Below are 25,232 nucleotides of genomic sequence, written 5' to 3' on the forward strand. Positions count from 1 at the left end.
GATGTTTTCTGGCAAAACTGAGATGAGCCTTAATGTTGTTTTTGTTCAGCAGTGGTTTTGGTCTTGGAACTCTGCCATGCAGGCCGTTTTTGCCCAGTGACTTTCTTATGGTGGAGTCATTTGTGACCTATTGGATGAGTCGTCGCTGTGCTCTTGGGGTCACTTTTGTTGGCCAGCCACTCCTGGGAAGGTTCACGACTGTTCCATGTTTTGGCTATTTTTGGATAATGGCTCTCACTGTGGTTGGCTGGAGTCCCAAGGCTTTAGAAATGGCTTTATAACCTTTTCCACACGGATAGATCTCAATTACTATCTTTCTGAGTGAGGTAATCACTTTTTCACACAGAGCCATGAAGGTTTGGATTATTTTTCTCTCTTAATAATAAAAAGTTTCATTTCAAAACTGAATTTTGTGTTCAGTTGTCATTGACTAATATAATATTTACATTTGCTTGATGATCTGAAAACATTTAAGTGTGACCAACATGCAAAGAATAAGAAATCAGGATGGGGACAAACACTGTTACACACCCCTGTATAATACAATATTGATTAAAGAGTGTTTGCTTTCTTTTCCATTTAGGGCACACCAAAAGTTCAAACTTGAAAATGTTATTTGTCAGTAAAAATACCTTTAAATGCTATTTAAAATGGTGATGCACTAAAACAGTAATTACATGGACCATTTAGCTTGTTTATTGTTGACATTTTTGACAATTACACACATAAAGCCTTCATAAAATTAAAAAAAAGTATTTATAAGAACAACAAAACCGTTGTTTGCGAGCATCACACGTAAAATAATCAGTGCTTTTTATTTTCACAGGCCAAAATGGAGCCTCAACTGAAAGAATGAAGAAAATCTTCCTATCCCTTTAACAACGCCATCTTTTCATTGACTTTTACTGCCGTTTCTTTCTTTTAATCGCTTTTTATCGCTCACGCCTTTATTGCATGGGAAAGCAGGAAGCGGAATGAAAACGCGTCCGGCCCCGGCGGGTTGACATCGCTTTTAAGATGGCGGGCCAGTGTTTTCCCACCAAGACGATATGGAAATATTTCAACGCTGCACGCGCTGACGGACGTATCGGGACGAACGGCGTTTGTGCGTTGTCGCTGTTTAGCGTGACAATAAAAAGGCGGGCAAGGCGGAGGCGCTGCGGTAACACATTGACAATGCCGCACACATGTGCTGCGCCGTGCTGGGCCGCGCCCTCGGGGCCGCAAGCTGGGCCGGCATGTGGAAGAACTTTTCCACTCAGCTGAGGCCCCAGAGACAAATCCAACCTGGCGCTGTCTGGCAGTGGTGCTTCTAGCTTCTCATAGGTTCGCCAGCTTTGCTCATTTCCTGTTCATAGCTGCTTACTCGCCACTGTATCGTGGTTCCAGCTAGCCTTGGTGTTCAAGTACTAAGGCAGCGGGTGTCCCAGTTGATCCCAGCGAGGGCCACATAGTGAAAAATGAAAAGATGCAACTTTGCCACTTTGGTATTTTGTAAAATATGATAAGAAGTTATATATATTTCAAGAAAAAAAGGTATCTCAGCTTTGTCATGGAGGTGAAAAATCCTTCTAAAGCCATCAACTTCACTTTTTGCTCTTTTTTTCCTGTTTTTGTTTTCAAATATTTTAACTTTCTTCTTAATTAATCTTTGCAAAATTACAACTTTGTTTCTCATATTACAACTTTTAAAAAAAGTTCTTTTAATATTTCAACTCTAAAATGACATTATTTTTCAAGTTTATTCTCGTAAATGATGAAGTGTTTATCACGTTAGAATACGACTTTTTTTCTCCTAATATTATTAATTTATTATCATAAATTTCTTTCCATTTGTGCTGTTTTTTAACCAATATTTCACCTTTCTTCATAAATAATCCATCCATCCATTTTCTATGCCGCTTCTCCTCATTAGGGTCGTGGGGGCATGCTGGAGCCTATCCCAGCTGACTTCGGGCGAGAGGCGGGGTACACCCTGGACTGGTGTCCAGCCAATGGCAGGGCACATATAGACAAACACTCACATTCATACCTATGGACAATTTTGAGTCTCCAATGAAGCTAACATGCATGTTTTTGGAATGTGGGAGGAAACTGGAGAACCCGGAGAAAACCCCCCACGCACAGGGAGAACATGCAAACTCCACACAGAAATGCCCAACGGAGAATCCAACCCAGGTCTTCCCATCTCCAGACTGTTACTGTGTTGGCCAACATGCTAACCACTACACCACCGTGCGGCCCTTGTTTTGTTTGTTTCTCATAATATTGATGTATTTTTTCTTTAATATTTCAACACTATGCTACTAAAATGATGTAAATGTTTTTTTTCCTCATAATATTATATTTATTATATTATTTATTATCTTAAAATTGAAATTTTTCCTTCTCGTTAGAATACGATTTTTTTCCCATAATACTTTGACTTTATTCTCGTAAAATGACAACTTTTTCCCATTTGCTTTTTCAAAATATTTTAAGTCTGTTCTTATAATGTGATGACTTTATTCCCATAATATTTTGACTTGTTGCCATTTTATTATAACTTTTTCCTCAACCTAATTTTCCAAAAAGTACAACTTTATTTTGCTTTCTTTCCTAATAATACTATGATTTAAAAAAAAAAAAAAGCAATGTAATTTTTTCTCTGCTCTTCTTTCCCCACTTTTGCTGGAATGTTATGACTTTATTCCCATAATATTTGGAATTTGTTCCCATAATATTATAACTTTTTCCCCAACTCAATAAAAAAATTTTCCTCATAATATTCCAAATTTATTCTCTTAAAATGTTGAATATTTTTCTTGTTAGATTGACTTTTTTCTCATAATTTGACTTTATTCTCAGAAAATGACATCATTTCTCTCCTGTTTTCTTTTCATATTTAAACTTTTTTTTTGTCATGTGATGATTTTATTCCCATAATATTTTGAATTTATTCGCATAGTATTATTAACTTGTTCTCCCAACCTAATTTTAAAGAAATAACTTTATTTTGTTTTGTTTGTTTCTCATAAAATTTTGACTATTCTATTGTGATTATTTTTTTAATATTTCAACTTTATACTACTAAAATTACATTATTTTTCCTCATAATATTACATTATTCTTGTACTTTCTTTCTTCTTGAACTTTTTCTCCTTAGAGTAGTAGTAGTAGTAGTAGTTCTTGTAAAAAGATATTTTTAGAATGTGCTGTGGGCCAAAAAAAAAAAACAGGCGCCGGCCGCAAATGACCCCCGGGCCACACTTTGGACCCCCCTGATGTAAAGCTTGTTTCATGGTGCCTCGCCGTAGGGGTGGTGTTTGGCAGCATTAGGAGGCGGAGCTTCCCACTGTGATGAAGCGAGGATGGCAGGGGTTGGGAGGAGAGGGGGAGTGAAAGGTGGTGTGCCCTCTGACACGACCTTGTCACACGAGAGCGGAAGCGTCACGCCGAGAGGCAGGCTGACAGGACAGCAAGATAAGGTAAGTCGGCCCGCTGGCTTCATTTAACGGTTCACATTTGGAAAAAAAGATGAGAACAAACAAGTCGTGTGCAGGAAGACGTAGAAAACCAACGTAGAAAATAAACAGCAAGCCATTGTTGGGCTACACAACAAACGTCAAAGAGCAGCTCTTCTAGAAAGTCACCTGGACAATATGCTGTCGCTGAGCAGCCATTCAACGCGTGATTGGCGGCTTTCACTGCCCTCACACGACCATTCATCACGCGCACGCACACACATATACACACAAACACACACACACAAACACACACACACACACACACACACACACACAGAGCAAGCGTGAAGACGTAATCATGTGCTATTAGGACGTTAACATACGAGATTGGTGTTGTTATTGAAAGAAGTCCTCATTCCAAAGTTCAACTCTACTGATCAGCAAGAACTCATCTTCAGGATGCTTTGGAGCACCCATTAGCATTAGCATTCATGTAGTGGATATTATTTTTAGCTTTTGGTCTACTTTACACAACGGAGTATTAGGGCCATACTGAGAAAAACAAATTGCAGATTTAGAGAATAAAGTCGTAAATTTACAAGAATAAAGTTGTGATTTTTTTAGGAGAATATTGTATTGTGTTGTATGTACTTTATTCATCCCACAGCGGGGAAATTTACTTGTTACAGCAGCAAATTCATTCAATTTATTCACAAATAAAGTCATCAATTTATAAGAATAAACTTGTAAATTTACAAGAATAAAGTCATATATTTACAAGAATAAGGCTGTGAATTTATGAGAATAAAGTCGCGAATTTACAAGAATAAAGCTGTCAATTTCCAAGAATAAAATTTGGTTTCTTATGAGAATAAAGTTGTAAATTTTGTGTTTTTAATGAGAATAAATGCTGTCATGCATAAAGTCGTGAATTTATGAGAATAAAGTCGTAAATTTACAAGATAAAAGTTGTACATACAGCCGCACGGTGGTCTAGTGGTTAGCATGTTGGCCAACACAGTAACAGTCTGGAGATGAGAAGACCTGGGTTGGATTCTCCCTTTGGCATTTCTGTGTGGTGTTTGCATGTTCTCCCCGTGTGTGTGTGGGTTTTCTGGGTACTCCGGTTTCCTCCCACATTCCAAAAACATGCATGTTAGCTTCATTGGAGACTCTAAATTGTCCATAGGTATGAATGTGAGTGTTTGTGCCCTGTCATTGGCTGGACACCAGTCCAGGGTGTACCCCGCCTCTCACCCAAAGTCAGCTGGGATAGGCTCCAGCTTGCCCCCACGACCCTAATGAGGATAAGCAGCATAGAAGATGGATGGAAGGTGTACATTTACAAGATTAACATTGTGAATTTTGTTTTTTTACAAGAATAAAGTCTTTTTTTTTTTACTTTAGTGGTATTTTTTTTTTTTACTTCAGTTTTGTGAGGTTTTTTGTCTTACTTTCATGAGAGTAAAGGTTTTGTATTTTTTTTTATTTTAGCAATAGTGTTGTGTTTGTGTTACTTTCAGTGGACTGAAAGGTTTTTTGCGTTTTTTTTTAACTTTAGCTGGAGTAAAAGTTTTGTGTATTTTCAACTTCAGCGGTAGTAAACGTCCTTCGTGTATTTTTAACTTCAGCAGTCGTAAAAGAGTGGGTTGTATCTTTGTGTTTGGTGGATTCTACCCAAAGGCTGACTCGTTCTCAGTCATCCTGCTTGCTTGTTATTCTGCTGACATTGCAGTATTTTATCGCGAAAGCGGTTGTAAATGACACAGGAGGTCCTTCTATCGTGCTTTTATTGAACATAAAACAATATGCTGTCTACGGCGTATGTATGAACTTCTCAGGCAAGTTTAGGTCTACGTGACATTTTTATTCAATGTTGCACTGCCTCCCAGTGTTTACGACCGGAACTACTGATTAGTCCCATCACATGAAAGAATGCACATTTTGGTCAGGCATCACGGCAGGACAAAAAGAGTGACACTCGGCGATTGTAAAACGAAATGAAGTTCTAAGTGTGTGTTTTGTCCACAGGTTATGACCTTGTCAGGAGGGGTGAAGTTCTGCTGAGAATGAGCATTTGTAACCGGTCAGTAGAAGCAAAACTTGCATTTGTTGATGCATTCCACTCAAAGTCAGCACACTTGAAAAAGCCAACATTATATTATGAGGGAAAATAACGTCGTTTTAGCAGCATAGAGTTGAAGTATTAAAGAAAAAAGTACTATAATATTATGAGAACCAAACAAAACGAAATAAAGTTGTAATGTTTTGAAAATTAGGTTGAGGAAAAAGTAAAAATATTATTGGAATAAATTCATAATATTACAAGAAGAAAGATGAGGGGAGGGGGAGAAAACAACAGCAGAAATTTAAAATAATGCTGTAATTTTATGAGAATAAAGTCAAAATATAATGAGAAAGTCGTCGTATTCCAACGAGAAAAAAGTTGCAAATTTTACGAGGATAAACTTGTAATACTATGAGGAAAAATAATGTCATTTTAGTAGCATAGAGTTGAAATATTAAAGGAAAAATACTATAATATTATCTGAAACAAACCACAAAAAAAAATTTGTTGGGGAAAAATTTGTACAATTATAGGAATAAAGTCATACGATTACGAAATCAAAATCAACAAAGATTATTTCTGAAGACAGTTGAAATAATTGGAACATAAAAAAACATCAAAAATGAAAAAAAAAACAGCTGTAATTTTACAAGAATAAATTTAAAATATTAGGGGGGAAAAAGTTGTAATTTTAAGAGAATAAACTCATAATATTATGAGGAAAAATAACAAAACTTCAAATAAAATAAAGTTGTACATTTAGTTTTTACTCTAGCAGTAGTAAACTTCTTTTTGCTCTAGTGCTAGTAATTTTTTTTCAGTCATAATATTGTGACAAACAAACATAATAAAACAAAGTTGTACTTTTGGGAAATTAGGTTGCGGTAAAAGTCATAACATTATGCGAACAAAATCAAAATATTATGAGAAGAAAGATGAAATATTTGAGGAAAAAAACAGCAGAAATTGAAAAAACTGCTGCAATTTTACAAGAATAAAGTAAAAATATTATGATAAAGATGTCGTATTCTAATGAGAAAAAAGTCACAATTTTATGAGCATAAACTGGTGATATTATGACAGAAAAATAACGTCATTTATTAACATAGCGTTGAAATGTCAAAGAAATAATTTTTTTATTTTTTAAAGTCGGAATACTAGGAGAAACAAACAAAATAAAGCTGGGAAAATTAGGTTGGGGAAAAAGTTACAATATTATGGGAATAAAGTCATAATATTACGAGAAGAAAATTTATTAAGATTATTGAAGAAATATTTTTCTCAAACACAGCAAAAATGTAGAAAAAAAAAGAGAAAAGAGTGAAGTTGATATTAATAATAGGCTTTTCACCCCCAGTGGTGTGAAAAAGTTTTTACCCCCTTCTTAATTACTTATTTTTTTGGTCACACTTAAATGTTTCACAGCATCAGACAAATTTAATATTAGTCAATGACAACACAGCTGAACACAAAATGCTGTTTTTAAATGAAACTTTTATTATTAATGGAGAAAAAAATCCACAGCTACATGTCTCTGTGTCAAAAAGTGATTGCCCCCTACCATTAAAACAACTTCACCGAGATGAATTGAGATCCATCAGTGTGGAAAAGGATATAAAACCATTTCTAAAGCTTTGGGACTCCAGCCAACCACAGTGAGAGCCATTATCCACAAATGGCCAAAACATGGAACAGTGGTGAACCTTCCCAGGAGGGGCCGGCCAACCAAAATGACCCCAAGAGCGCAGCGACAACTCATTTGAGAGGTCACAAAAGACCCCACAACAACATCCAAAGATGCAGGCCTCACTTGCCTCAGTTAAGGTCAGTGTTCATGACTCCACCATAAGAAAGACGCTGGGCAAAAACAGCCTGCTTGGCAGAGTTCCAAGACCAAAACGACTGCTGAACAAAAACAATATTAAGGCTCAAAAACATCTTGATGATCCCCAAGACCTTTGGGAAAATATTCAAATGTTGAACTTTTTGGAAGGTGTGTCCCATTACATCTGGTGTAAAAGTAAACATGGTGGTGGTAGTGTGATGGTCTTCAGGACCTGGAAGACTTGCTGTGATCAATGGAAGCATGAATTCTGCTGCAGGAGAATATCGGTGACCTCAAGCTGAAAGCAACTTGGGTTCTGCAGCAGGACAATGATCCAAAACACACCAGCAAGTCCACCTCTGAATGGCTGAAAACTTTGGAGTGGTCGAGTCCAAGTCCTGACCTGAATCCTATTGAGATGCTGTGGCATGACCTTCAAAAGGAAAAGCCTCCAATGTGGCTGAATGACAATAATTCTGCTAAATTCTGCTAAAGTTGATTGCAGTTGTTGCTGCTAAGGGGTGCCCAACCACTTATTAGGTTTAGGGGGGCAATCACTTTTTCACACAGGGACATGGAGGTTTCATCCCTTAATAATAAAAGGTTTCATTTTAAAAGTGCATCAAGTATTGAGTTGTGTTGTCATTGACTAATATTTACATTAGTTTGATCATCTGAAACATTGAAGTGTGACAAACAGGCAACTAAAAAAATCAGGAAGGGGGCAAACACTTTTTCACACGGGGACATGTAGCTTTGGATGTTAAAAAGTTACATTTAAAAACTACACAAAGTGTTCAGTTGTGTTGTCATTGACTAATATTTAAATTAGTTTGATAACCTGAAACATTTCAGTGTGACAAACATGTAAAAAAATAAGAAATCCATTAGGGGGAAAACACTTTTTCACACCACTGTATATGACAAAGCTGAGATGAAATACTGTATCTAAAACTTGTGTTGCTTTGGAAAATATCAAAGTGGCAAAGATGCATCTTTTCATTATGTGGCCCTGGCTGGAAAAACCTTTGGACACCCGTGGAGTAGGAAGAAGCCACACTTGTTGACTTTAACTAATATTCATGTTCTGACAGTTTATTTCAGGTTTGCCAGTATTGTCATTTTTAGGCTAATTGAGCTGATTAAAATGTGGGACTGTGATGTGTATCGCTTGTGTGTACTGGGCGTGTCCTCGCCATCAGCACATTTCCAACCGCTATGTCCACACAACATCCCCCACCCCCCCGGCGTCACCCGCGAGTCACAGCGTCAGTGGCGTTCATGCGAGTTCTGCCAGTGTTTGATGTTTGAGTACACACACAAACACACACACACACACACACACACACACACACACACACAGACACTGTCAGTGACGCAGTGGGGTTTAGAGAGACACTCATTAAAAGTGGTGGTAGCACTGGCTGACTTTCCACCTGCATGGGCACTGCGTCAGGAATCACTGGTGGTAAGTCTTCATGTTTCTCGTGAGGTTGTGTGCCACGTAATAACCGACTAAAGACTTTTATCTCGCCAGCATGAGAGGCGTTTTGTTATCAACAAATAGTCATGATGTTCATTCCCAGGCAAAAATGTCATGGCTACAATTCCTGCTTTGTTTCTTTGAATATGTCTAATAAACCTTGCAATAAAACCACAATGTTTTTCAGGAAGATTAGCAGAAAAGAATACAATTACACAAGAAAACAACTGCAACAATGTCAATATAACAATACTACTAACAATAGCAATTGTCACCTGGAACATAAAGGCTGTTTTTTCTCTTTCAGTGTATTTCACTTGCTGGCGTATCTACCTTGGAAACAAACAAGTAGCAAAATATCCGAAAAGGAGTAGGAAGAACCTACCATAATTCTAGATTATTAGGCCGCACGGTGGTCTAGTGGTTAGCATGTTGGCCAACACAGTAACAATCTTGAGATGGGGAAGAGCTGGGTTCGAGTCTCCCTCGGGCATTTCTGTGTGAAGTTTGCATGTTCTCCCCGTGTGTGTGGGGGTTTCCGCCCACATTCCAAAAACATGCATGTTAGCTTCATTGGTGACTCTAAAATGTGAGTGTTTGTCTATATGTGCCCTGCCATTGGCTGGCAACCAGTCCAGGGTGTACCCTGGACTGGGTCGCCCGAACTCAGCTGGGATAGGCTCCAGCATTCCCTCGCGACCCTAAAGAGGAGAAGCGGTATAGAAAATGGATGGATGGACAGTACGTATTAGCTCGGTTGCTGGACTGCGTCTGCAAATTAGCATCATAACTCCTCCACTGTTGTTTGTTAAAGGTGTGCTGTGTTTTTCATGGTTCAGCTCAAAGCAACCCTTAAATGTGTTTGCCCTGCCAAGCGCACTTGCTTGTCAAGTGTCTGCGCCTGACAGTCTGGCCCTGGGGCCAAATGCAGCCCGTGGGCAAATTTTATCCGGCTCGCAGCCTCTGTCATAAAATGAACAACTTGTGGCCCGTAGCCCTGTTGACCAGCGTATTAAATACACGCTAAATGCAATTTTACATTTACCCACAAGAGGGCAGCAGCACTCTGTCCAACTCCATGACACTGTGTGGCCGTTTCTGGACAGTTTCTAAAATGGCGACAATGAATAAAACAAGGAACGTGACCAGTTGCAGCTGGAGCTCACTGAGCTGAAGTCGACACCAGCAGCTCTCTCGCGCCAACTGTTACCGACAGTTGGATGAAGGCAGGCTCCAAGTGATTTGAACATTTGCTAAGAAAATTGATGTATTTGTGTGAGAAAACATTCTCGATTATGAAGTTTAACAAGAGCCGCATGCGGACACGACTAACTGACTCTCACCTCATCATCAATACCACTGCCACTGAGTCAGACCTGCAATCCAGATCACTGTGAACATGAACGCAGGCAAGTCATCTGTCATTTACAATGACTAATATAAAAATGTCAGTGAATTTATTTTTTTTTTTGGATCAAAACCACTTCTGAATCAGATGACTGAGTTCCCTGTTTTTGAGCTTTAAAAGCTCAGAGAACATTTATTTTCAACGATATGCTGTGTTTCAAATGAACCCTACACTGGTGAATATGATTTTATTGACATATTTCCCTGTTGTTGCACTAAAAAGTTCAGAGAACGTTTAGTTGCCAGTGGTGTAATTTGAAGTTATGAAATGTAGTTTGCGATGGTAAATACTGTTACTTATTTCCCTGTTTTTAAATCGGAAAGTTCAGTGAACATGTGATTGCCAGTAATGTGTCATGTTTCAAATGAACCCAAAGACATGATTAACAATCTTGAAATTTAAATGAAGTCAAATATGAAAGGCAGGTTGGTTTGCTAAAATTTGTTTCCATTTATTGGTGTTCCATGTAAAAAAGAATGTCAGGCTAAATGGTCGGCCCGTGACATTTTCACCTCACCAAATCTTGAAAAAAGTTTGGACACCCCTGGTCTACGCCATGGAGCCAAACAAGTCAACAGAGAACGCTTCAGGAGCGGGTCTGGGTTTGTTGGTGTGTTTGTATAGAGCCCAAATATAAAGCAAAGCTTCTTTTCCAAGTCCCAGCATATTTTTGATTCAGCGTTCACATTCCTGCACATTAGTGGAATGGAGGAAATTTGTGCCTTTTCTCTCCAAAAATAAAAAAAATTCAAAACATTTCATTCACCTGAAGGCGATGGTAAGCAGGAGTGACCCAATTTTTACCAGCGAAGGCCACATTTGGAAATATGAAAAGATGCAACTTCTGGAGTGCCTGCGCTACTCGGCTGCAACCAGCACAGGCGCTAAATGAGTCAGCCTTAACTTGCTTGCTGGCTATGTCGGCACACTGCCGTGGAAGCAGGAGTTCAGCACATTGACTGAGGATAATGAAGTAAAATGAAAACTTGAGAAGTATTCCCATGATATGGTGTTGCTAACATTTTGTCCCACAGAGAGGGGGGTCAATGTGCCGAGATGGCGATGGTATGCCTGACAGACTTCGAGGAGTATGCCAAGGAGCATCTCTCCAAGGCCACGTGGGATTATTACGCTGCCGGAGCCGACGAATGCTGCACCAGAGATGACAACCTTCTGGCCTACAAGAGGTACTTTGAATCATTTACACTGCACCTACGTTGGAATTGAACATTTATCTCCTCAGTCAATGACAAACTACCAACAAATAGGGCTGTCACATGCACCCACGTAGATGTTGGACTTGTCCACACCCTTAATCATTGAGCGGTTCTATTGATGCACATTGCATTTGGTTAAGTGCCAGCTTTCAACCACTCATGATGACCGGTTCCGTTTCATAACACCTCATTCATAGAAAAGATCAATTTTGACTGACCTTTCTGGGCACACAGAATAGACTATAGTGTTCTACGGCTATATAAACATTGAACCTATCAAAGGAAACATTAGACTCCCGTCTGTCATCAGGAAAAAAACGTTTGTTTCTATCTTTTTGCGTCCTTTAGTAATCAGCAGTAGAACATAGGTAAGTTTCAGGAAAATATCAGTTCCCAACTAGAAAAGGGAAAAAACAGCTTTTTGTGAAAAGATACATTTCAAGCATAAATTTGACTTTGACACAAATATTGTTTGCTTCAAATATCTAAACAACACAAAAAAGGGGTTATTTTACATCCAAATAACAATTTATTTACAAGTGTAACACCATGGACTATATACAATTTTCACATTTGGAACTGAACTATGTGTGTGCATGTGAGTGTGCATGTGTGAGCGCATGTGTGCATGCATTAAAATTTCCCATACTATGCGTAACTTTCAACACGCTACACTCCTCCACGCTCTCTAACTTCCTCCTTCTTGTTGTGTGTTTTTTCATCCACATGATCTCTGCCAAGCTCTTATCAAATGCACTTCTGCCACCTTGTGGCTGTTTTTATGGCTTAAAACTGCCATAAAGTGAACGCCATTAGTGGAGTTGTGTCATCACCTCATTTTGCCTCTCGTTAAAAACAAAAAAACATAAAAGACGTATAAATATGTTGTTGGGATCGGGCAGTCGGGTTTATAAAAACGATAAGTACATCTTTGGTATTGAATAAATTAATAGCCAATACAAACACAAAGACTTGTCTTTAAATGTATAATGTTTGTTTTTATTAGAAATTGTTATTTTAATTACAACTATCAAACGACAGCTGGACAGCCTTGACATAAACACACAAAGACAAGTAAACAAGAGGAAAACATTGAGCTGTACGATTATTATTAGGGTTATCTAATATTATGGGCCAATACTGGCATAAAACGTGATATCGGCCAACATCGGATAAGATTACTCTCTATTTAAACAAGCAGAAGAACACCAAGGTTCACAATGAACTTACCAGCTCGTTAGAAATCACAGAGTTTACCATTCCAAACACTAATCTTACTCACTGTGTGTTTTTTTTTAAGAAAGAGCTAAAAAAAACATTACACAGCAACGTAACAGGTAGATAACAACAGATAACACTGCCAACGAATAATGCAGAATAACCCACAACTGTGTGAGCTCTAAACGTGTACCATAGCGGCTATTTACAACAACAGTACAGCAAATCACGCTGGGAAACAGGAAGCACTACATGCGTAGACGCCGCTTCGCTGAGCCGTACGTCAGCCTCGCCGCCATATTGGATGTGGCAAGGCCGCACCGTAAGTGACAATACCAGAAAATGTACTTCATAAAACGCCTTTCTACAAACAAATTTAAGTTAATGCTTCTCATTTATACATTCACACACGCACTTACATACTTGGGAAGCAGTTAGGCACCAAAACCAATGGATTTGATCTTTGATCAGATGCCTAAGATAAGAACTTTATTGATCCAACACAAGTAGTAATTCACATTACATCAGCTATAGAGTAAAAAAAAAAAGTAGTGCCGAAAAACCATACACAATATAGATAGATAGATGGATAGATGTGATGTTACACATATCGGAATCAGAAATTGAGATTTGTACAATATCAGCATATAGTTTTTTGGCAAAATAGCCAATATCGGACATCCCTAATTATTATTAATTATTATTATGTATTATCATAATGATGATGATTTATTTGGTCTCAAAAACGTGGACAATAATATCTTTGCGCGTCAATTTGTGGGACAACAAACATTTCATGCATTGTTTTATGACTCGGTTAAATAAAAGTTTTGACTTTTATTAAAATTCACATTAAAATCTTGTCTCGTCTTGTCTCGTTCTCGTGGACCCAATCCTCTGCATCATCTCGCCTCGTGACTTGGGTGTCATCTGACACCCCTACCAACAAACACTACAAACTAACAAGGACTCTGACCAAACTTTGACCTTAGACTGGAGACTTGGTCACTATATCAGAAATAGCTCTCAGCACGATGCCACTGCAAAAAGAATTCCGTTCTCTCCACACTCAGAATCCGCCTGAGGCCTCGTATCCTGCGGGACGTGTCCGTGAGCGACACCAGGACCACGGTACAGGGGACGGAGATCAGCTTCCCGGTGGGCATCGCACCCACGGCCTTTCACTGTCTGGCCTGGCACGAAGGCGAGATGGCCACAGCGAGAGGTGACGTCTCACTTTTTCTTCTTTGCAGAGCGCAATTAACAGTCTACAGACGACGCACACACAGTGTGGATCATGTTTTTCCCCAGAGATCAGAGGTCCCTGACCAGTACCGGTCCGTGGAAACATTTTTGAAACAATTTTTTATTGGAAAAATAATATACAGTTAGAAAGCCCACAGTTTTTTTTATGTTTCTCATTTTGTGTCATTGTGTTCCTCTGAGCATTTATCCAGGGGTGTCCAAAGTGGTCATGAGCTTTGGGTAGTGACCCAAAGGACAAGATGGAGGGTACAAGCCGCCGAAATGAGTTTTCTCTGTAGGGTGGCTGGGCTGGCTCTCCCTTTGAGATAAGGTGAGAAGCAACGTCATCCGGGAGAAACTCGGAGTAGAAGCGCTGCTCCTCCGCATTGAGAGGAGCCAGAGGAGGTGGCTCAGGAATCCGGTCAGGATGCCTCTCGGACGCCTCCGTGGGGAGGTGTTCAGGGCACGTCCGACTCGGGGAAGACCCAGGACACGTTGGAGAGACCATGTCTCTTAACTGGCCTGCGAACGCTTCAGGATCTGCCGGAAGGACAAAGCAGCCGGGGAGAGGAAAGTCCGGGATAAGAGGAAGAAGATGGATGGATTTTTCCCTAATATCTTAGTGGACTGGAAATGAATTGCTGTAGACCACAACCACGTATCTCACCAGGGTCACTTTTTCCACCAATGCAAGAAAATCATTTTTTCATTTTGTGTTGTAAATATTTTGAATATATATATATATATATATATATGATAATATTATCATATACAGTATTTTTATATTGGGGCTGTCAATCCATTAAAATATTTAATCGCAATTAATCACATAATTTTGTTCATAGTTAACTTAAAATTAATTGCACTTCATCACAGATAGAAATCTGTTTTTATAAGGGCTGTAAATCAATTGTTGATCAATTTAATCGTGACTAATTGCATTTTGTCCATAGTTAAGTCATAATTAATTGCATTTAATTCTATAATAAGTAGGGATGAAAATTCCTTTGTGGTAAACGATTCAATACGCAACTACAAAAAATCTTATGTAAAGGGATATCAATTTTGGAAATATGGGCCATTATTTTAGTCAAAAAATAATGTACCGTTCGAAATCCCAGAAATATGTGATAGCTTGATCAAAATTAAAGATAGTGACAGCATACTCTGTGCAGAGTCCAGAGGGAACTCCGGCATAAGATCAGGAAGGGGAAGGACTGCTACAGGAGGAAACTGGAGAAGCAGCTGGAGGAGAATAATGCCAGGGAAGTCTGGAGAGGCCTGCAGACCATCACAGGCCATGGTAAAGGAGTGGGGAGAGACCAAGCCAGTGGGGACAAGATCTGAGCAGATGAACTCAATCTGTTTTTCAACAGATGTTGAAAACCCCTCCCCTACCCAATCACCACTCTTCACCCCCACATCCCCATCCCAGCCATCCTCTACCCCCCTCTCCAAAACTGATGATCAGGTGAGAAGTCAGCTGAAGAAGATCAAGGCAAGGAAGGCCCCGGGACTGGACGGCATCAGCCCTAGAATCCTCAAGGACTGTGCTGACCAGCTCTGTGGAGTTCTCAGGCACTTGTTCAATCTCAGCCTGAGCCTGGAGAAAGTCCCGGCCCTGTGGAAGACCTCCTGTTTGGTCCCGATACCAAAGACACCGCGTACCAAGGAGCCTAACCACTTCAGGCCTGTTGCCTTGACCTCTCACCTGATGAAGACCATGGAGAGGATTATCCTGCAGCACCTGCGACCCCTGGTGGGCACTCAGCTGGACCCCCTGCAGTTTGCTTACCGGCCTCGGATCGGAGTAGACGACGCAGTGATCTACCTGCTGCACAGATCACTGCTACACCTGGAGGACAGCGGGAGCGCTGTGAGGGTCATGTTTTTTTACTTCTCCAGTGCCTTTAACACCATCCAGCCGTCACTACTCAAAGTGAAGATGGAGAGTGTGGGAGTAGACCAACACCTGACTGCATGGGTTATAGACTACCTCACCAACAGACCACAGTATGTGAGGCTCCGTCACTGTGTGTCTGACATGGTACTCTGCAGCACAGGTGCCCCTCAGGGTATGGTGCTCTCCCCTTTCCTCTTCACCCTCTACACCTCGGACTTCACACACAACTCCACACAGTGTCACATCCAGAAGTTCTCCGATGACACAGCCATTGTGGGTTGTGTTTCAGAGGGGAACACTCTGGAATACAGGACGGTCATCAGGGACTTTGTCAGCTGGAGTGAGCTTAACCAGCTGCAACCCAACACCAGCAAGACAAAGGAGATGATCATTAACTTCCAGAGGAAAACATATCTCTCCACACCGGTGAACATCCAGGGAGCGGACATAGAGTTGGTAGACAGCTACAAATTCCTGGGTGTTCACCTTAACAACAAACTGGACTGGTCCGTCAACACCCACGCCCTCTACAAGAAGGGCCAGAGTCGCCTCCACCTGCTGAGGAGACTGAGGTCCTTTGGTGTGTGCAGGACTCTTTTACGGACCTTTTATGACTCTGTGGTGGCCTCAGCCATCTTCTATGCTGTGGGCTGCTGGAGAGGGGGCAGCACGGACAGGGACAGGAGCAGGATCAATAGGCTGATCAGGAGAGCGAGCTCTGTCCTGAACGGTCCTCTGGACTCCGTGGGGGAGAGAAGGATGTTGGCTAAGCTGACATTCATCATGGACAACACCTCTCACCCGCTAAATGACACTGTTGTTTCCCTGGGCAGCTCCTTCAGCAGCAGACTGTTACACCCACGGTGTAAGAAGGAGAGGTTCCGCAGGTCCTTCATACCGACCGCTGTCAGGCTCTACAACACCTGCACCACCTCAACCATGTTGTAGTCAATATGTATTCTTTACACTGTACTCTTTACTTGCGTATCTTGCTTGCTGCTGTAACAAGTGAATTTCCCCGCTGTGGGATAAATAAAGTACAAATACAAATACAAATACAAATACATTTTTGGCCCACGTCGATGTCTCAAGTACTGTGAGAAATTCATCCAAATTAAAATAAAGTGTGGCCTGAGTTGCATGCATTTGTGTTGAAATGTAATATGATGAATATCTGTGAAAGTTCCTAAACTAACACGGCTTCCTTTCTACACTGCGCAGCCACTGAGGCCTTGAACACATGTTACATCACCAGCACCTACTCCACCTGCTCCGTGGAGGAGATCGTGGCGGCGGCGCCGAACGGCTACCGCTGGTTTCAGCTCTACGTCTACCGGGACAGGAAGCTGTCGGAGCAGATCGTGCACCGCGTGGAGGCATTGGGCTTCAAGGCCCTGGTCCTCACCGTTGATGTGCCGTACACGGGCAAGCGCCGCAATGACATACGGAACCAGTTCAAGCTGCCGCCGCATCTCAAGGTCAAGAACTTTGATGGCGTCTTTCAGGTAAGAGGAATCACGTTCAAGATGACTCATATTCCAACTTTAGTAAGATCGTGGCGGTGAATTGCATCCATTTCTGAGTCATTAAAGTGATCCGGTTGATTTGTGGACTTGTCGCTTGTGTTGTCCTGTTACTCGAGTGAAGTCAGTGAATCAAATCATTCCCTGAGTTGAGTCAATGAACCAATTGAACACAATCATCCGTGTCAGCAGCCAGAGTACTCAGCACAACCCCAGACTAATGAATCCTGATTCAGTAGGAAGATTCAGATGGCTAACACAGGAGGTTCAGGAATCGACCACCTCTAGCCAGCAGTCATTGACTTGATTCTGATTCTTTTATAACCGCAAAACTCCTCAACACGGTGAAAAGAACTCTTACCACATTTCACATTTGGAGTTTTGTTTTAGTCTTCGGTCCATCTCCTGAACAAGGTTCTTTTTGATTCCGAATCCAAAAACAGCAGCCGTGGATATAAATGAAGACTTTTGTCACCGTAAATATTTACAATGTACCATATTTTCATGACCATAAGGCACACTTAAAAGTCTTACATTTTTCTCCAAAATGGATGGGGCGCCTTATAATGCAGAGCGCCTTGTGTGTGCACCGAGTTTCAAAATCTGTTCATGTTGTTGTGTGACTTTGATGAGCACTCCGCCTGACTGACTGGAAGCATTTCCTACCAACACGCTGCTTATATAGACCAAATATAGACTGAGGACAGCAGACCAAAGGCGGACGTGACTGAGGACAGCATGCAGACGTTAAAGGGGGAAGGGTGGGCGTGAAAGAAGACCTAAAGGCACGCCCCCAGTAGGTAATACCTAGTGCCAGTATGTGCAGGACCCTCGAAAATGCCACCTACAAAGAGACAGGCTTATGAAGCCCAGTTTAAACTGCAAGCTATCAGTTATGCTATCAGTTACGCGGAGGAACATGGGAATCAAGCAGATCAAGAGAATTCAAGATCAACGAAACGGTGCCATCTATCCATCCAGGCAAGGACTACCGTGGCGCAGCAACTCCTACTGCAGTATAAAAAATTGCCGTCAAACACATCCAGCCCAACTACATAACCAACATGGACGACGTGCCGCTCACTTTCGACATCCCAATGAAGCACACTGTAGAGAAGAAGGGGACCAGCACGGTAGATACACACAACGGGGTACGAGAAGTCGGCTTTTACTGTTGTGCTTGGTTGCCATGGTAATGGACAGAAACTGCCATCTGTGGTGATTTTTAAGAGGAAGACGCTGCCTAAAGAAAAGTTTCCAGCCGAAGTCATCATTAAGACCGATCAAAAGGGCTGGAAGGACGAGGAGAAAATGGCTGAGTGGCTGAGTGGCTGAGTGACGTGTGCGGAAAGAGACCGGATGCTTTTTTCCACCCGTCACCGTCCTGTTGATCTGTGACTCCATGCGCACCCATCTCACAAGCGGCGTGGGAGCGATAGATGACAGCTAGCGAACACAGCTTCACTAATGTATTGTGGATGCTTGGGCTAACGTGTCTGATGCACTGTTGTTGTAGCTTTCACTAAAGCCAGCATCATTTCTGAGGCGCCGCGCGGCAACGAGACTGACTGACAATGACGACAGGGAACCTGGCGTGTTTGATGGAGAACTTGCCCCGCTATTCATTTGGGATACAGAAGATGAGGACTTTGATGGATTTGTGGATGAGGTTTGATCAAAAATAACGTGAGTACATTGTTAAATACTTCAATAAAGTACAACCCAACTCAGTTTTGCTCCCGCTGCCTTTTTAAAAACATACGATGGCATGCATGCTAGCATATTGTAGCGTCACTGGGAGCACTTCCTGTTCCCCAGCGTGCTTTGCGGTAGTGTTTTGGTGCAAATGCTCTTGAAGTTACATGTTTGAGCTACATAGTTGTTAGTTATTGTTCTGCACAAATAGCGGTAGTGTCTTGTCTGTTTTTGTCTATCTGCTGCGTTGCTGTGTGATGTTTTTAGTTGTGCACCGTGACTGAAACGATTGTGTTGAGTGATGACCATCCTGATTTCAAGTGGGTTTGATAAACTCAATGAGAGTTCTGTTCTTAATCTGTCCAAAGAAATAAAGCACTAACACTTCTTCGCTGACTCTTGAGAGCCCATACCTGCGCCCAATAATACGGTGCGCCTTGTATATGTGTTAAATAGCATCTGGAACTGAGACTGTGCCTTTAAATACGGTGTGCCTTATGGTTGCGAAAATACGGTGCTAGCCATCAAGTTAGAAGGACAGTGTTGAGTACTCTGCGTTCTGTTCGCAGCAGCCCCGGTTGGATTCTTTGTCATGGCCCTTAGCAAACCAGAGTCCCGACTTTTAGCTCGATGGCTAGCGCTCTCCACTCTCATTCTGCTGAGCCTGGTTGGAGCCGGGCGTGGCTGCTAACAGGGACGTTTTGTGACAAAGACACCTTAAAAACACAGTTGGATTCACGCAGTGTATCAATAACATGACAAGTGTACGCAAGCTGAGGCAATTTTTTAAATTGAAAAACACGCTAAACATGGCGTGCACGAACAGTACAGGGGTGTCCAGAGTGCGGCCCATGGGCCATTTGGGCCCGCAGCTGTTTTTTTAGTGGTTTGCAATACATTGTAAAAGTATAATTTAACAAGAAAACTTTTTTCAAAAAGCCTAACAGCAAACATTTTTAAATTAGTAGTAATTTTACAAGAAAGAAAAATACATAAAATTGCTAAATGTTTTTCTTATTGGAAGACAATTTTTTTGTCTCCATATTTTGACTTTATTCTTGTAAAATTACAGCAGTTTTTTCCTGTCTCTGCTGTTGCTTTTTTAAATGTTCAAACTATTTCAACTTGTAAATTTTATTCTTGTAATATTAAGACTTTATTTCCATAACATTGTAACTTTTTCCCGAAACCTAATTTTCCAAAAACAACATCTTTTTTTTGTTTTGTTTGTTTTACATAATATTATGACTTTAAAAAAGCATATTTCCACTTTATGCTACTCAAACAACGTTATTTTTCCTTATGTTACGTTATTTTCTGTAAGATTACGACATTTTACAACATTTTTCTCATAATACAGCATTTTTAACTTTATTGTTGTAAAAATACTGCTGATTTCTTGCTGTTGTTAGTTTTCCAAATTTATATTTTTATAATGTGCCGCGGGCCAATAAAAAAACAGCAGCGGGTCACACTTTGGACACCCCTGGCCTACAGACGCCACACATTTCAGCACCTTACTTTTGGGTGGTCGCTAGCCGTTTTAGCACAAGACAAGGACGTTTCGATGCGACAGGTTAGTATCGAGGCTAGTGCTAATTAGCCAGTGGGCTCACAGGCCAACAAGTAGCACTCTCATTGGTCCAGATGATGCAGTATGAAATACACACAACATTGTTTATACTTAAATACCCTGTGTAACATTTTAAACACACTTGTATCGACCAGTTTAACGTACTTTACAGTGGAACCTCGGTTGGCTACTGTGCGTTACATTTTAATTATAATATTAGGCGTTTTTTTGCCATGAATGAATATAATATTGATGTATGGGATCAGGAAGCGGCGGGCCCTGAGGAGTACGGCATCCCGGCCAACACTTTGGACCCGTCTATCAGCTGGAAAGACGTCTACTGGCTGCAATCCATCACCAGGCTGCCCATCATCATCAAGGGCATCCTGACCAAGGAAGACGCCGAGCTAGCTGTGGAGCACGGCGTGCAGGGCATCATTGTGTCCAACCACGGGGGGAGACAGCTGGACGGCGGCCCGGCCTCGGTATTTCACTTAGAATTGTTTGGGGGCGGGGTGACGCTGGGGCTGGGGTCAGTTATGTCTATAAAAACATGCCCTTACAGATTGACGCGCTGTCAGAGATCGTGGACACGGTGCAGGGCCGCATCGAGGTCTACCTGGACGGGGGCATCAGGACGGGGAGCGATGTGCTCAAAGCGCTGGCCTTGGGGGCCAAGTGTGTGTTCATTGGCCGGCCAGCGGTGTGGGGTCTTGCGTACAAGGTACGATGTGTGCAAGTGTGTGTGAGACCTTTTAATGTCTAACTGCTTTGAATGACTTAAAGAATGCTAACAATGTTAACATATGCATGTATATAGACGAACTATACATACTTTTTGGCTAAATCAGCAGTCCTGCGGCTGACTATTTTTCACTGGCCTGTGGCACATTCTAAAAATAGAATTTAACAAGAAAACAAAAAAAAAGCACACACGCAACCAGTCGTGAGCATGGAAAAATCAGCAATAATTTTACAAGAATAAAGTCAAAATATTGGGTAAAAAAGTTGGATTTTAACGAGAAAAAGTGGAAAATTTACAAGAATAATGTTGGAATATTATGAGAAAGTAAAAAACAACAATTATGATTTTTAATGATTAACTCATTCAATCACAGCCATTTTTCATAAGACAACCGCTTCAGAATCAGCCATTTTACACGATTGTGATTCAAGGCACACAGAATATTATGTTGTATGGCTATATAAATATATAAACACTGTGTTGTATGGCTATATAAACATTGTGTTGTATGGCTATATAAACATTGTGTTGTATGTCTATATAAACATTGTGTTGTATGGTTATATAAACATTGTGTTGTTTGTCTATATAAACATTGTGTTGTTTGTCTATATAAACATTGTGTTGTATGGCTATATAAACGTTGTGTTGTATGTCTATATAAACATTGTGTTGTATGGCTATATAAACATTGTGTTGTAGGGCTATATAAACATTGTGTTGTAGGGCTATATAAACATTGTGTTGTGTGGCTACATGAACATTGTGTTGTGTGATTGTTAGCTTATCTACACGTGTTGTTTTACAAAATATGAAAGTGACAAAGTTGCATCATTCATTTTTCACTATGTGGCCCTCGCTGGAAAAACATTTGGAAACCCCCTGGCCTAAATTCAAGATTCAAGACTTTTGTCATATTCACAGTAAAACAGGTAGTTCTGCTATGCAATGAAATTCTTGTTCTGCTCATTCTCCACAAAAAAAGAAAGAAAAACACAAGAAAAAGAATAAGAACATAAGAAACATAAATACCAATAAATTAAGCAACAACAACAGAAGAGACATTAATACAAATAAATAAATAAATAAATAAATAAATAAAGTGCTATGAGTGTGTGCGTGTGTGTTGCGTGCGGCGTGTGCGAGTGCTTTGTTGAGAAGCCTGATGGCCTGTGGGTAAAAGCTGTTTGCCAGCCTTGTGGTCCTGGACTTCAAACTCCTGTAGCGTCTGCCTGACGGTAGGAGTGTGAATAATGAGTGTTGTGGATGTGTGCTGTCCTTGATGAGGTTGTGTGTTCTTCGTAGGACTGTAGATTTATAAATGTCTTGCAGTGAGGGGAGGGCTGCCCCAACAATGTTCTGTGAGGTCTTGATCACCCGCTGGAGTGCCTTCCTATCACGTGTTGTACAGTTACCGTACCAAACAGTGATTGAGGCGGTAAGGACACTTTCCATAGTGCATCTATAGAAGCAACCCAGGAGTTTAGTGGGCATGCCAAATTTCCTCAGTCTTCTCAGGAAGTTTCAAGCATAAAAATGGCCAAATGACATAAAATACAAATATAAGGCATTCAGAAGACGCATTGAAAAACGTTGTGATGATATGTAGTATTCTACACTGGTCACTAGGTGTCAGTAATGTTACATTGATGAGACTATAGCCATTCTTTTCTCTTATTATGTCAACTATATTGGGTAAGAGGAGTGTAAAGGTGAAGATAGGGGTGTTATTTCTTGTCTACAGGGCTCTAATAATGTTACAAAGCATACTAGAAGGACGTAAACAGGTTTTCTCTGCTCCAACCAAGAAAATATTCCCTTTGTAGGGCACTCATTAAAATTTTTAAAAATTAATTATCCAAACCCATTTTTTATTGTACTTTTTCTTATTTTCATTTGTAAAAACATTTAACAATTAAACAACAATTTAACAACACAATAATTTTGTATTAATATTTCAACAGTACACCATCATTATATTGACTTATATTGGAGTTTTTTTATTTGTATTAACATTTTATTAGTATTGCCATTGAATATTTTATTTAATTACAATTTATTTTCTATTTTATTTCATATTTCTTGTCTAAAACACCGGGAAAAAAACAGCATTACATTTTATTATTATATCATTTATTATTAGGTTATGTTTTTAGGGGCATTTATCTTTGTGTTCAAAAGAACTTGAAAAGTTCTGAATGGATTTGGATGAAATGTTCAGGAATTGTCGTAAATGGGATATGGAAGAACTGATTACATTTTGATGATCTGGACCAACGTCTGTATCCAGGATTTTTTTAAAGGATTAATTAACATTGCGAGATAGGACCATTTTCGGCATTTGTGCTTATAACTCCACCAAATGGTCATTGCACTTGTTTGGGACATTTACCCTTCCCGGTACATTGCGCTATGATGCTAGGTGTTAGCATGCTAATGTTATCATGATAACATGATGTTATCATGATAACATTAGCATACTTGCATTTTTTTGCTCTTTTCATGGGTAGACACGTCTATGAACACTTAGCTCTGTCATGCTAGGTGTTAACCTTGCTATCATGCTGACATTAGCATAGTAGCATTTGTAGCCATTTCACAGGTAGACACAATTACGCTAGGTGTTGGCATGTTAACATTAGCGATCGTATTTTTTGCGATCTTCATGAAAAAAAACTTGAGCAGACACTTAGCGCTATCATGCTAGGTGTTAGCATGCTAACATAATTATATTAACATTTTCAGAGGTAGCCACTTATACAAATACTTGCTATTGCTATTATGATAGGTGTTAGCATGCTAATATTAACATGTTAACATTGTTACCATTCTTTAAGTCATTCAAACCCTTCCATGGTATGTTTTCATGGTCAAGGAATCTAAATATGTGGATAAAATAAATGCAGGACTAACATTTATGGTGTAAATCACAATATGAGGGGAACTAAGGCGCTTGGCGAAGGTCTGCGTTCTCCGAGTGCTTTTCTAGTTTTTGAATTGCTACTGGTTCAGTGATATTTTTTAATGATTTCATTTATTGTAACATTCATACTTTTTAAATGGACAGAATTTTGCTAGTCAATGCCTAACAGTGAGGCATGTGGCATCCATTTGTAGTTAAAAATACGGTTCTTTGCCAGATTAATGGTGAAGAGAAACAAAAGCACAGTCAACGGTGACAAGAAAAAAAATGCTGACTGTTGAAATCGGTGGGGAAAGTTTGGGCAGTACATGAAGTAAATGTCATCAGAAAAATATGTACTTCTTTGTCTCAGGGGGAGGACGGCGTGAGGGAGGTGCTGCAAATTTTGAACGATGAGTTCCGTCTCTCCATGGCTTTATCAGGTCAGTGCGAGGGCTCCACATTGTCACGTCATCCATGTCCACTCGGCTGTGGGATGTTCACTTTGTTTTAATCCTCCAGGTTGCCGGAATGTGGCGGAAATCAACAGGAACCTCATCCAGTTCTCCAAACTCTGACAGAGGGCAGCACTGTGCACAATTCTGCTCTGTCAGAAGAAGACAACATGAAAAGCTTATTTATCACGTCCAGACAACACACACATAATAACCCAAGACTTTACAACATTTTACTGCAATCTACGCAAAAAGGGATAATATGGTACTGTAAACTGCCGTTTGAGACGCAGTGGATGGTGTGTGTGTGTTAAAATAAATGCAAAAAAAAAAAAAAATCCATTGCTTTATTCTGGTCGTAATTTTTGAGTGTTGGCAGAATGAAGAGGTAAATTTTGCTTCATGTCTTTGTTAAGCACGTGTCCGGAAAAATCGGTTGCTCCATAATGCTGTAAACTATTATGGCCGTCCCTCGTATAAGTGATGGCTGTTTCGGTCTATTATTACCAGTAGTCCAAACATGATG

General features: G+C 40.4%; 1 protein-coding gene across 2 annotated transcripts; it reads left to right on the forward strand.

Annotated features, from left to right (window-relative positions):
• The first annotated feature begins 3,343 nt into the window (after positions 1–3,343).
• Positions 3,344–25,232, forward strand: hao2 (hydroxyacid oxidase 2 (long chain)). Of its 2 annotated transcripts, XM_054787281.1 has the most exons (9): positions 3,344–3,467; positions 5,478–5,532; positions 11,265–11,417; positions 13,739–13,890; positions 17,035–17,318; positions 20,871–21,089; positions 21,170–21,328; positions 24,625–24,694; positions 24,774–25,202. In XM_054787281.1, the coding sequence occupies exons 2-9, from the start codon at positions 5,516–5,518 to the stop codon at positions 24,827–24,829; spliced, it is 1,110 nt and encodes a 369-aa protein (XP_054643256.1). In that variant the 5' UTR covers positions 3,344–3,467; positions 5,478–5,515; the 3' UTR covers positions 24,830–25,202. The 2 variants fall into 2 exon arrangements, with proteins under 2 accessions (XP_054643256.1, XP_054643257.1); XM_054787282.1 differs by lacking the exons at positions 3,344–3,467; positions 5,478–5,532 and adding an exon at positions 8,706–8,807 and having other exon boundaries at positions 24,774–25,232.

Source organism: Dunckerocampus dactyliophorus, chromosome 9, assembly GCF_027744805.1.
Source record: "Dunckerocampus dactyliophorus isolate RoL2022-P2 chromosome 9, RoL_Ddac_1.1, whole genome shotgun sequence".
In the NCBI taxonomy this organism is placed as follows: Eukaryota; Metazoa; Chordata; class Actinopteri; order Syngnathiformes; family Syngnathidae; genus Dunckerocampus; species Dunckerocampus dactyliophorus.